The 13876-nt window shown below is 35.7% G+C and overlaps 1 protein-coding gene across 3 annotated transcripts in view; it reads left to right on the top strand.

Annotated features, from left to right (window-relative positions):
* The window catches only part of TMEM87A (transmembrane protein 87A), a 38940-nt gene that overhangs the window by 6030 nt on the left and 19034 nt on the right, over window positions 1–13876 (top strand). For all 3 annotated transcript variants that reach the window (XM_061430896.1, XM_061430895.1, XM_061430897.1), the window contains exons 4-10: window positions 399–512; window positions 2574–2627; window positions 2712–2756; window positions 5545–5662; window positions 9243–9304; window positions 10066–10249; window positions 11492–11591. In XM_061430896.1, the coding sequence (XP_061286880.1) occupies window positions 399–512; window positions 2574–2627; window positions 2712–2756; window positions 5545–5662; window positions 9243–9304; window positions 10066–10249; window positions 11492–11591 (677 nt within the window). The remainder of the gene's footprint in view (window positions 1–398; window positions 513–2573; window positions 2628–2711; window positions 2757–5544; window positions 5663–9242; window positions 9305–10065; window positions 10250–11491; window positions 11592–13876) is intronic.

Here is a 13876-nt window from a genome sequence, read left to right as displayed (position 1 = left end):
TTTTTCAGAGTATTAATAGTGGGCTGTGAATGGCTGCAGCAGTTTTGTACTCTGGCTTATCTAGCTTATAAGCACAAGTTTTGTTGTTGTTGGTATTGTTGATTGAGTCAAGGAACTCTTGTAAATATATTTTCTTATAACAAAACCCTCTGGACTCTGACAGTTTCCCACATCTTCCTGGAATTTTTAGAGGACCTCCCCTTCTAGAGTCATAGACTGGAATTCTGTACTTGAGTACTGTTAGATTCTTGAATACTAATATATAGTCTTTATCTGATATTAATTTTAAAAATAGCAAATCCTAAACTATATACGTACCTAAGACAATCTATTTGTTATCTTTTAAATATTTCATGTAAAAACTAAGTTAAATACTTGGTATTTTCTCTATTTTCCAGTTGGAAGAAGTGGACACATACTTGGAAAACCTTAAGGAAAAAAAAGGGTTGTCTGGGAAATATGAAACATCATCAAAATTGTTCCAGAACTGCAGTGAACTCTTTAAAGCACAGGTAATATTTGATAGTTGTTCAAGGGAAATAGAAGAGGTGAAAAATATGATACCTGTATTTTTGGTGATGTCCATTTCTCCTCAGTTCTTTCTTCTGACAGAAATAGGTTAGAAGTACGTTCTGATCGGTACATAGTCAGCTACTTAAATATTCTCATCAAAGAGAGGATGTGCTTTCCTTTGTGTGTGAAAAGCAATGCCCCACTTTTTAAAAAATGCAGTAAAATATACATAACGAAATTTACCAGTTTAACCATTTTTAAGTGTGCCTTTCAGTTACAAAAATACATTCACATTATTGTACAACTGTCACCACTAGCCAATTCCAGAACTTTTTCATCATCTTAAGTGGTTACTTTTTAACAATTAATAATAACACCAGCCCCCTACTCCCACTTCCCTGGTAATAGCTATTCTGCTTTCTTTTGCCATGAATCTGACTGTTCTAGATATCTCAGAGAAGTAAAATCATACACTGTTTTTTGGCTTTTTTAACTTAAAATGTTTTCAGGGTTCATCCATATAGCATGTATCAGAATTTCATTTCTTTTTAAAGGCTGAATAATATTGCATTGTACATTTATACTACATTATCCATTCACCCATTGATGGACTTTTGAAACTTTCATTTTTTTAAATTCTCTTGTTATCTCATCTAGTTGATATGTCCTCAGAAAAATCAACATTTTTAGATTTTACTACTATAGACCTGAAATCAAAGGATTGAATTTTACACCTTTTTTATATAAAAGGGAAGAGGTGAATTATACTGTATATTTTATTCTATTTATTATTCTATTTTTTCAACTTGATTGTGGGATCTTAGTTCCTTGAGCAGGTATTGAACCTGACCCCTGCTTTTGAAACCACTTAGTCCTAATCATTGAAGCACCAGGGAATTGCCAATGTCATTTATTTTAATGTTTACATGTATGTAATCATATAAATGGAGTTTATTATAAAATTCTTTTTTCTTAGAAGTAGGATCTGACCCAAGTTTTTTGGTAAGATAAAATTATACATTATATAGGTTTGAAAATAGTTATTTTAGCTATAGCCTTTGCTTTGTTCTTATTGCATTTAAATGTTGCTTCAAATTATTTAGCAGCTTGCCTTGAAGAGGCAAGGAGTTCATGGAAAGTTAGGCTTTTCTCTTTAGCTACTGCAAATAAAGATTATTGATAAAAACTCTTTTACTTAATAATTGATGAGCAAATGAAGTAATTGATAATTTGAACTGTCAATACATCGGTTGCATTCTTGTCATAGTATAGATTTTACAGTCTTGAAGGAAAAAGAAAATAGCTTTAGAATAGTGGAAGTAAGGTAGAAAAAGAAAGCTAGTCACAGTATGATGTTGACTAGGGGATTTTCTTTTGGTTTTCCAAATTTATCCTTTAGCCTAGGAGGATTGGTTGGCCTTTCTTGGATTTGATTGTGAAAAGTTACCTATTATACACTGTTTCCCAAGGTTCACTACTTTATATCTGCTATAAGCTTTCCAGGATTTTGGCATAAATCCCTGTTGATAAGGTTTCTTCCTCCAGTCTAATGTAACATGACCTAATTACTCAGGAAGGATAATGCTTCCTCTGCTGATAACTGGAAAGAAAGATAATTAGTGGAGGTTTTGTAACAGGCGTGGCGTGTGTTGTGATGGAACAAGCAGTGGATCCTAGGGTTGAGAGTCAGGCTCAGATCCCATTTCTGTATCTAAAGCTTTATAGCTTTGAGTCACAGTTTCCCCACCCTTGGAAATAGAGGGGAACTTGATATCCATTTATCCTATTTATGTATCTTCCATCTAAGGTTTTGTTAAGAATGACATTATCTATAATCTTATAGAAAAATTGAGTGGCCAGTTTGGTTTGCTGTTATTTTTTAGTTCCCAGCAAGGTTTTATTCACTTGTTTGTGGTTAAATGGAAATATTTTGTCTGTTAATGTCATACTATTTTGTTTACTTTTATACTATGTTTTGCTTTAACTTTCTGTGGATTTTGAGCTGTGTTTTTGTTTTGCTATTATACCTGTTTAATTTTAGTTTTATTTATCTTTCATAGAGCTTTTCTGGAGATTTTGTGCATCGATTGCCTCTGTTAGGAGAAAGACAGGAGGTAATTGTTTTTCTTGTTACATATTTCTGAGAGTAAAGTAGAAATTCTGAATTAATTTACTAATTTTCTTTTTTCCTGTTTCAGGCTAAGGAAAATGGAACAAATCTTACCTTTACTGGAGACAAAACTGTAAGTGTGGTAGGGAATTTAGGGCATCAAACATATTTTAGTGTTCTTATGTTTGTTTACTTTAAATTCTTATCTTGTGCTTACATTTAAAAAGAAACTTAAGAATGGAAGCTATATACCAAAACGTTAATAATGGTTATCTCTGGATGATATTGTGAGTGATTTTTATTTTCTTTGCGTTTTCTATATTTTCCATGTTTGCTACAGTCAGTCTATATTGCTTTGTAATTACCACCCTATAAATATTATTTGTAAATAGTAAGAAACTTTTAAGAAAGATTCTTAAACTCCAGAACTCCGTCTAAAATTATCTTGTGATAGACTATAATTGGAAGAGTATATCTCAAAATTTACCCTTTAAAAATACACAGTTAAGAGGTTTTTAGTTCTGTGACCACCAATCACTATTTAATTCTAAACATCATCACCCCAGAAAGTAACCGTGTAGTCTTTAGCCGTCACTCCTCATTCCTCTTTTCCTCCAGCTCTAGGCAACCACTGTTCTCTCTCTCACAATTTGTGACCTATGTCTGGCTTCTTTCACAATTTCGAACTCTGTCTTAACTTTTACTTGCTTCTTGTATAGAGCCTCGAGATCAGTGGGGGTGAGTAATTAGGGCCTACTCAGGTCTTGATTGGGCACATGCGCACCATTTGGCACATATGTGCCCAGCCCTGAGTGTACTTGGAGCCTTCTAGATTTCCAGGAATATCTCGAAGCTTTTCAAAACCCCTATGGACATGTTATTTCCAAATTTTCCTTTTAAGTTTTTAGTCAGCCTCTTGATAGCCTCACCTGGTAATGTCACTTCAGGCAGCTGTGATCTTTCACAGTTGCTGCTGAGTATTTCGAAAACTCCCTCAGTACAGGGTCCTTCCCACTGAATGAGCTCTGAAATCAGATCATGTAAAAGATACAGCTGAGATTGGAGCTTTTCATCACCTACCAGACAGCTCTAGTGAATGGGCTTTAGGGGACCACCAGACTTTTCCACTGGCTGCCAAACTTCTGTTTTTCACAGCTGTTAAAATTGTGAGAACTTTGGTTTTAAGGAGCTTAGAAAAAGGTCAAGAAGTTACAGTGAACAAAACCACTACAGGCTTGCTTTTCTTGCTGAAATTCAGGTTCTTTTCTTGAGGAAACAGATCTCAGATGGGTTGCAAGTCTTCAGTTGATTTTGATAATTTTTACCCATATTCTTGTTGCTTTTACTGGTGAGTGTATTTTCAGGGATCTTTATTCTGCCATTCTGGAATTGTCCCCACTCTCCCTACCCTGATTATAGTTGTACAAAATTTTAACCTAAAAAGTTAGGCATGGTAAGCTTCATTAAATTGTTTTTTTTTTTTTAAACAGCATCCATTGGGCTTTTTCTTGTTCACTGTCAGCTATTTAGAAAATATACATCAGTGAAAAGAAGAAAATAATCTTCTGTAATACTACCACACACTGATAGATTATAAACATTTATCTTCTAGTATTTTGTCTGTTTGCATATTTATATTGAATTAAAAATGAGAATGTTATGTACTATATTGAAGCTTTTTAAAAATTTTAGCAATATAAGATGGACAGCTTTCCAGTTCAGTAAATATTGTATGGCATTGTTATTTCAATGACTGCATAGAGTTTTATTATATGAATATGTTGCAATTTATTAGATTATCTGTTTTTGGACATTTTTATGTTTCATTATCCTGCAGTTGGAAACAGTGCTGTAGTGAATATTCTTGTAGATGTATTTGTTTTTAGATCTTTTTTTCTGGTTTCAGAAGAATTCTGTGTTGGTGAACATTTGCTTCAATAACTTAAAAGTAAAAATTTTCCTTTTAAGACCAGAAAATAAAAAATTGCAAGTCTAAGTAGTGGTGCCTCCTTTCAGACATGAGGAAGAAGCAGCCAAGCATTTTCTGTGTTTATCTTGTCTTTCTGTTATAGTCTTGCTTTTCTGAAGGTCCATAGTCTCTCTGGTATGTAAGGCAACAAATCCTTTGGTGGCTTTTTGCTAAGGCTGTGCACAGACTAACTGGCCTTGGAATAGATAACCAGTTCCACAAGCATGGTGGCTATTAATTCTACTTCCTTGACTTTGGGGGACAGTGACTCTTGGCTTTTCATATAGCCTAGCTAAGATCAAATATTTTATATAAATATAAGACCTTGTTAGCAGAAACTGTGGTGGTCCTGAGAAGGGCATTGAACGAAGGGAATTAGATTCAGGAATTGGTGTTTATAAGTTACTGATGTCATTATTGGTGGTTTTTTCCAGGTGATTTAAACTAAATTTCTTTAGTTTGTTTGGGATATCTCTGTAAAATACAACCTGGCATCCTTTCATGACTTGGTTAAAAGTGAAGTGAAGTGAAAGTTGCCCAGTTGTGTCCGACTGTTTGTGACCCCAAGAACTACACAGTCCATGGAATTCTCCAGGCCAGAATACTCGTCTGGGTAGCCTTTTCCTTCCCCAGGGCATCTTCACAACCCAGGAATCAAACCCAGGTTTCCCACATTGCAGGCAGATTCTTTACCAGCTGAGCTACAACAGAGACTCAATTTAGTGATTTAAGCTGAGGTTTCCCTCATTAAAAGTTATATGTGAGTAATTTATTATCTAATCTACTTTATCACACTGTAAGCCTGTTTGTTTTGCCTACTGTGTTAATCAGTAAAAGTGAAGGAATTGACCATGTTTCTAGGCACACTCTGGAATGAAATTTTATATTTTGTAATTAACCTGTGTTCTCAATTCTTAAGATTGGAAGATTTGATGTCTTCTTTCCACTGTAGGTAATGCATGATCCATTGAAAACTTGGCAAGATGCACCATACATTTTTATTGTACATGTTGGCATATCATCCTCCAAGGAATCATCAAAAGAAAATTCACGAAGTACTCTTTTTACCAGTAAGTACATTTTGTTTCTTTTTATCACTTGTATTACTACTGTCTGGTTGTGTCGTATGGTGGCTAGTGTCAAATTGCTTTAAAGAGGGAATAAACGAAGAATGTTGTCAAGTAGAAAAATTGAGGGAGAGAAATTAACATTTTTCTGCATCCAGTGTGAACAAGATACAGTCTTAGGTACTCCACTTATATTTTATTACTGTGTATTATAGATATTAGATTTCATTTCCCTTCATTTGATACTCCTGCTTTTAACTTTTTCAGTTAATATCATGTTCTCAATAGACTAGTTAAAATTTAGTTACTAAGTCAAGACTTGGACATTTTTAAATTAATGGACTTGTATAAATTTTTTAATGTCTCAGTTTTTCTTACTATTCTCCTTTCTATTTTTGCCACCCAGTTCAGGGAATCATCACCTGGAATTTTACAGTAACTTATTAATTAGTCTTGTTTTCTGTAGTTTCTTTTTTTTTTATTTCTTCCTTTTTTGCAGTTTTCTTCCCTTCCCTGCCTTTTCAAGTAGAATATTGAATAGAAGCAATGATGGTGGACATCCTTATCTTGCTCCTGACTTTATTGGCAGTATTGGCACATTTCACCATTGAGTATGATATTTACTACAGAGTTTTCAAAATATTCTGTTTCAAGATTTTTTTTTTTAAGAATGAATACTCAGTTTTATGGAATCTTTTAATCGAGTTTATTAAATTGATCATATAGATTCCTCATTTAATCTGTTGTTGTGATGCATTATATTAACTGATTTTTTAGTGCTAAACTGTTCTCGAATTTCTGAGATGCCATTTTTGGCCTTGATACACACACACACACACACACACACACACACACACACACACATGTAGCTGGATTCTATTTTCCAGAATTTTATTTAGAGTTTTTTGTCTATGTTCAAAGTAAAATTGGCCTAATATTTTAATTTCTTGTGTATCTTCTATGGGTTCTAATGTTCAAGTTATTGCTAATCTCATGCAATGAATCAAAGAATGCCCCCTGTTTTTATATTCTGTTGAACAGTTTTGGTAAGGATGGAATTATCCATTCCTTAAATGTTTGATAGAACTCACTTATGATAGTGTTTTGGCCTGATGTTCTTCTTTTTCCCCCATGAAGATTTTAATCAAGTGATTTTTTTTCTTTAATAGTAATAAATATTTTAGTTTTTCTATTTTTCCTTGAATTGGGATTTTTCTTTTTTTCTTCCCCCTGAGAAATTTTCCATTTCATTCAAGGTTTTAAATTTGTTGGCATAAAGTTAGTAATGATATTTCTTTTACCAAAGAAAAAATTTTTTTTAATTCTTAGTATTGCTTTTATGCCTTCTCTTTTTAACTTGCAAAATCTTTCTAGGATTCTGTTTTACTATATTTTCATTGCAATTAACCACTCTTTTACTTTGTTAATTTTCCTATTTCATTGTCTTTCATTAATTTTTATTCTTATTTTTATTTCATTTGACTTAATTTTAAACTTTTGTTTTATGGATTCTTGTCTGGAATGTTTAATTCCCAAGACCAGAGATGGGTCTTATTCTCCATAATAATATGGAATATAGCAGATCTAGGCAAACCAGAGGTGACCTGGCAGTATATCCTCCAGACCCATGGCTTTCTAATGGGCAGTAGCCTCATTGAACAGTTGCTAGTGTTTATTTTGAACCTTCTTTCTTTGAAAAGGATGGAGAAGAAACCCTGCTCCCTCCACTTCAGCCTCTTCATTCATCAGATGGTTCTGTTCCCCCTTTATCTTGAACACCTGCTATTTTCAGTGATCTAGTAGAAGCTGCATGCTCAACTACTTTGGGACCCAGAGTCCACCTTGACCATGGGTTCAGTCTCAGTCACTGTTCTGCATTTTTATTCTGTTTTGATATGTGGAGCTGTTTATCTTTTCAAGCTTATGTCCTTTTTGTTTCCTCTCTCTTTTTTTGTTTTTGCTTTATCCATCAGTCATTTGGAACTAAGAAGGTGATACTCAAAACTTAAGTACCCCTTGGTGGGAGCCCTGAAATTCTCTTAAGACAATTTTATCTTCTTTCTTCCCTTCATTAAAATCTTTGGTATTTTCTTTTACCTATAAAATATCCAATTCTGCAGCAAGACTTAGAAAACTTCACAGATTATTCCAGTTTACCTTCTGCTGTGTGTCAGAATGCTACTGTATAGTACCATGTGCAGCCTCAGAACTACATGTCCTTTAAATGTATCCTGCATTTTCACAACCATGATCATTTTCTTTCGTCATGTAATGTCCTCTGCCTGGATGGCTTTTTACTTTGTCATAGAAAATATACATCCTTCTGGGGCTGGCTCAGGGGGTACAGTTCTCTGTTGCTTTCCAACTCCCTCTCACCTGGGGATGGTAATCCACTTGGTGGCAGAAAACGTGCGTCTTTCCATCTCCTATATTTTCCATAATGTGTGTCACATGGTAAGTGCTCAGAAAATGTGTGTTATATTTTAGTATAGGACAGGGATTAGCTTTAGAGTGCCAGATAGTAAATGTTCTCTCTGCTGCAACTACCCAGCTCTGCCCTGTGGTGTAGATATAGCCATTGACAGTACGTAAGTGGATGTGATTGTTTTCCAATAAAACTTTGGAATGGTTGGCCAAATTTGGCCCATGCACTGTATTTTGCTGACTTCTGCTGTAGAGTAAATAGAGAATGTGACAGATATTTACGAAGTATTTATATTTACTCTTTCATTAAATTAAGAAGGTTTAGATTACTAACCAGTTTGGCTATGAAATTTTTGTGATTGCTAATATGGGGTGCTCCTTTTCTTCATATAAGAATTGGGTCTTACTTTTAATAGTGGTATGTCCTTTTTGCTTGATAAAAATTGGTAAGAAATATTTGTTGCATTGTCTGTATCTGGAGATAGATGTCACTTCTCAGATAAAGCAGTTTATTTATTAATCATACCTAAAATTTATCCAAGTAGTTTTTATCAGTTACAATTTAAAAGTAGTTATAGGTTTACTTCAGTAAGGCAGCTCTGTCACATTCTTGTTGGTACTGTTATTTGTTTTGCTTCATTAAACACTGTTATTATTAAGCACTTTCTGAAAATGATATGTTAATAGTAGGAAAGTTAAGTAAAATTGAAGTAGGTAAAAAAGAAATAAAGCAATAGGAAAACATAGGCCAGGAGAGAGAAGAGGCAAAGAGGGTGACAGAATGAAGAAATGAAGCCCTGTACTTTGCAAAGCATGTTAGTGATGTAAGAAAAAGCATATGTGAAGTATGTTTGGAGTTTAGAGGAGATGAGGAATAGTTCCAGTTGGGCAGCTCACCAGGCCTTATGGATGAAATACATTCATCTTGGTCTTTAAAGGACATGAGTATGAGAACAGAGGACTTTTCTACTAAAAATGGTGATGGAGCCAGAGACCTGTGCAGGACACAGCATGAACCATCAGAGCACTTCATGATTGAAATGGTTAAAAGTAAATTACCCAATGGAATTTTCATTAATTTCATCAAACAAATATCAGATGATGTTTCTGTTTAATTTTTTCATCCTTTACATTAATTCTGAGGACTGTGTTTTGGCAGTGACTGTTGAAGTGAAAGGTCCCTATGAATACCTCACGCTTGAAGAATACCCACTGATGATTGTAAGTGAACGTAAATTCTTTAACCTCAACATTAAATGTGTTTAACTTGTTTTGAGGCAGTATTAAAGACTTGTTCCTGAACAGTTCAGAAAATACTGCTTGTAGTTCTGTACTTCTTACTAGAATGTGATCTTGGGAGTGTCAGTGAACCCCTCCATGGCTCGTTTTCTCATTTATAAAAGGAAGAAGTCAATGACTTGGAGAATTTTAGAGTTGGAGAGTACCTGATTCACTTTTGACATCTCTTAGATCCAAAATGGAGTACTTAAAAAACTCTGTAGTTTCTGATCCCACTTAGTATGACTAAATGATGATGCTTTCTCCTTTTCAGTTGTGTCTGTCTGAAAACATCCTTAATCTGTTTTCAGGTTTCTTTTTGTTCATGATTGTTGTTTTTCCCTTGTACTTTTATAGTTTTCCCACTTTGGTGTTTCATAGCCTTCAGCAGTATCCTAACCCTGCCTTGCCTTTTTTCCTCTCTGTGTTGTCTTCATTTAAATAATTTTTGATTGTGAGCTGAAAAAAACCTTTTGATACAGAAGAGTGGTCACTCTTGATGACAAGTCCTGAGGCAGTCTCCCTCTGCCCAAGAGGAGACAATTTTTTCATCTTAGTATTGAACTTCACAGAAATAAATAAAAATTTTTTAAATAGAAGGTGTAATATGTATATTTTTTATAATATGTTAGGACTATGTGTAGATTCTAAATTGGCTCTTGGCCCTAATCCTTCTTTTTTTCTTTTACCCACTTGGATGACAGTTTTTCATGGTGATGTGTATTGTATATGTCCTGTTTGGTGTTCTGTGGCTGGCATGGTCTGCTTGCTATTGGAGAGATCTCCTGAGAATCCAGTTTTGGATCGGTGCTGTCATCTTTCTGGGAATGCTTGAGAAAGCCGTCTTCTATGCAGAATTTCAAAACATCCGATACAAAGGAGAATCTGGTATGTACCGAAAAATGTTTGACAGTTTGTGAGTGATTGGTAGGTGAGACTAAAGAACAATTTTCCCAAGGTCAGCACTCATTAAGTAGATGTAGCTTTTTAGTTACTTGATTATGATAACAACTTAAGCAGAATCACTGTGATTGTGACATTGTTTTTAATCTCTTAACTTGTGGTGTCAGTAATTTAAGAGTAAGGTATGGTAAGTCGCTCAGTCATATCCAACTCTTTGCGACCCCATGGACTGTAGCCTACCAGGCTCCTCCGTCTGTGGGATTTTCCAGGCAAGAGTACTGGAGTGGGTTATTATTTCCTTCTCCAGAGGATCTTCCTGACCTAAGGATTGAACCCAGGTCTCCCGTATTGTAGGCAGACACTTTACCATCTGAGCCACCAGGGAAGATTTAAGAATAATTTTATTGAAATATACTAAAAAATGTTGAAACAGTAGTGGCCATTTTGGGAATTCAACCATCATTGAATCTTAGTTGCTGTTGATTTTTAAGGTACCATTATTACATGCATCTAAGAAATAAGAAAGAAAGAAAATACTACTAATTTAATTGTAAGATGCCATTGATTGTAAGACACACCTTGATTTCAAAGCTACGTTAGAGGTGTGGGGGTGGTATCTATTTGGTAAAATATAATAATACCGTGAAAATAGAAGAGTATTTGTGGTTTAATAAGGTGAACAGATAATGATAGAAATTGTTTTGTGCTGAAGTGTTTTTTGATAGCTTCAGTTCTCTCATCAGACCATACATATAATTATTTTTTCATTTAATTATTAGTAACCGTTATTGTAAGATATACTAATTAGATCTTTCCCTAGTCTTTGAAATGGCTTGAAAATAATAGATGTAAAAAAGAGTTGAAAATTCTGTGTTTGTGTTTTCTGTGCTGTATTTCACACTTTTTTTTTTTTTTAATGGGAGGAATTCTCCTTAGATGCTATAAATTATTCAAATAGGGTAAGGTATTCTGAGGTTTTAGTGATGTGGGAGGTGGAGAGGGAAAGTAAATTGACACATCCAGATTACTATCCACATGAAGAAGATCCTAAATAATATCAGCTTCTACTGGTAAACATTGGCAGAATCGGTATTCTTTTCAAGTAGGACTGATGTCAGTGTTTGTTCTGAAGAATGTTAGAAATCTACATTTTGGGTCTACAATTGCACCTTTTCCCAAACTTGGATTACATGCTGCAGTGTTTCTCTGTTTTTTTCTTTCTCACAGTCCAGGGTGCCCTAATCCTTGCAGAGCTGCTTTCTGCAGTTAAACGCTCACTGGCTCGAACCCTGGTCATCATAGTCAGTCTGGGATATGGCATAGTCAAGTAAGTATTGCCTTTAAGTGTTGTCTTCCTATAGGGAAGAGCAAATTAAAATGCTGATTAAATTGAAACAGTGTTTCAGGTTCTCAGTGTAGTTCTGAAAGAGTTTATATAAGAGATAGGTATGAAGTCAAAAACATCTGAAATTTTGTAGATTCGCAGAAGTTGGAAAAACCTTAGTGTTTGATTTCACTGGTTAGAATTCAAGGAGCATCTACAGGAAACCTGCAATTTAGCAAATGACATTGAAACATCAAATTTTTAGAGTAAACTTATTGTCTTTACTCTTCCAAAATATTCTTGAAAATCAGATTTTTTGAATAGGAAGAGTGTTCTTGGGTGCCTTCTACATATTAGACTTTGTTCTAGGTCCTAGGGATACAGCAAGAAAACAAAAGACTTGGAGCTTACATTTATGGGGGGGCTGGTGCACAGACAAAGGTATTTGAGTGAAAAATCTAATGTGTCAGTGAGCAGATAAAGCAGGGAAAGGGTATAGAAAGTTCTAACCAGGAGGGGGAACTTGAAATTATAATTATGGTGGTCAAGGAAGGCTTCACTTAGTGACATTTAAGAAAAGATCCAGGTTAGTGAAAGAACTATATATACACCCAGGGGAAGAGATGCTAAGATGTGGTCAGATTCTTTTATATTTTGAAGATGGAGAAAATGGACTTTGCTGATAGAGCAAATATATGATATGAAAAAAACGAATCAGGGATGATGCCAACGATTAATGTTTTGCCCTAAGCAAGTAGAAGGATGGAAGTGACATTAACTGAGTTCAGGAAGATTTTAGGTGGAATAATTTGGAGGAGAGCCAGGATTAAGAGTTCAGATATCCAAACGAGGGAAGTCGGAGGAAAAAATTAGGGCAGAGAGATAAATTTGGCAGTCAGGGCATCAGTTCAGTTCACTTCAGTAGCTCAGCCGTGTCTGACTCTTTGCAACCCCATGAATCACAGCACGCCAGGCCTCCCTGTCCATCACCAACTCCCGGAGTTCACTCAAACTCATGTCCATAGAGTCGGTGATGCCATCCAGCCATCTCATTCTCTGTCGTCCCCTTCTCCTCCTGCCCCCAATCCTTCCCAGCATTAGGGTCTTTTCCAATGAGTGGCCGAAGTATTGGAGTTTCAGCTTTAGCATCAGTCCTTCCAAAGAACACCCAGGACTGATCTCCTTTAGGATGGACTGGTTGCATCTTCTTGCAGTCCAAGGGACTCTCAAGAGTCTTCTCCAGTACCACAGTTCAAAAGCATCAATTCTTCGGTGCTCAGTTTTCTTCACAGTCCAACTCTCACATCCATACACGACCACTGGAAAAACCATAGCCTTGACTAGACAGACGTTTGTCGGCAAAGTAATGTCTCTGCTTTTTAATATGCTATCTAGGTTGGTCATAACTTTCCTTCCAAGGAATAAGTGTCTTTTAATTTCATGGCTGTGGTCACCATCTGCAGTGATTTTGGAGCCCCCAAAAATAGTCTGACACTGTTTCCACTGTTTCCCCATCCAATTTCCCATGAAGTGATGGGACCAGATGCCATGATCTTAATTTTCTGAATGTTGAGCTTTAAGCCAACTTTTTCACTCTCCTCCTCCATTTTCATCAAGAGGCTTTTTAGTTCCTCTTCACTTTCTGCCATAAGTGTGGTGTGGTCTGCATATCTGAGGTTACTGATACTTCTCCCGGCAATCTTGATTCCAGCTTGTGCTTCTTCCAGCCCAGCGTTTCTCATGATGTACTCTGCATATAAGTTAAATAAGCAGGGTGACAATATACAGCCTTGACGTACTCCTTTTCCTATTTGGAACCAGTCTGTTGTTCCATGTCCAGTTCTAACTGTTGCTTCCTGACCTGCATACTGGTTTCTCAAGAGACAGGTCAGATGATGTTATTTAAAGCCTTGAGATAGGATGTGACCATCAAGGAAGTGAGTGTATATAAAGAGGTCAAAGGATTGATCCCTTGAACTATTATTATTTAGAAGTCAACGAAGTGAAGTAGAATTGTTGTAGTTCAGTTACTCAGTCATGTCCAACTTCTTGCAACTCCATGGACTGCAGCACAGCAGGCTTCTCTGTCCTTCACCATCTCTCAGAGTTTGCTCAGACTCAACGTCCGTTGAGTCGATGGTGCCATCCAGCCATCTCATCCTCTTTCATCTCCTCCTCCTGCTTTCAATCTTCCCCAGCTTCAGGGTTTTTTCAGGGCAGAGGAAATATAGAAGTGACCAGTGAAGTGGGAGACGAAGCTAAAGACTGTTTCGAGAAGGGAGTGATTA

Source organism: Bos javanicus, chromosome 10 (genome assembly GCF_032452875.1).
Source record: "Bos javanicus breed banteng chromosome 10, ARS-OSU_banteng_1.0, whole genome shotgun sequence".
NCBI classification, from domain to species: Eukaryota; Metazoa; Chordata; class Mammalia; order Artiodactyla; family Bovidae; genus Bos; species Bos javanicus.
This window is presented reverse-complemented; position numbering and strand designations above follow the sequence as displayed.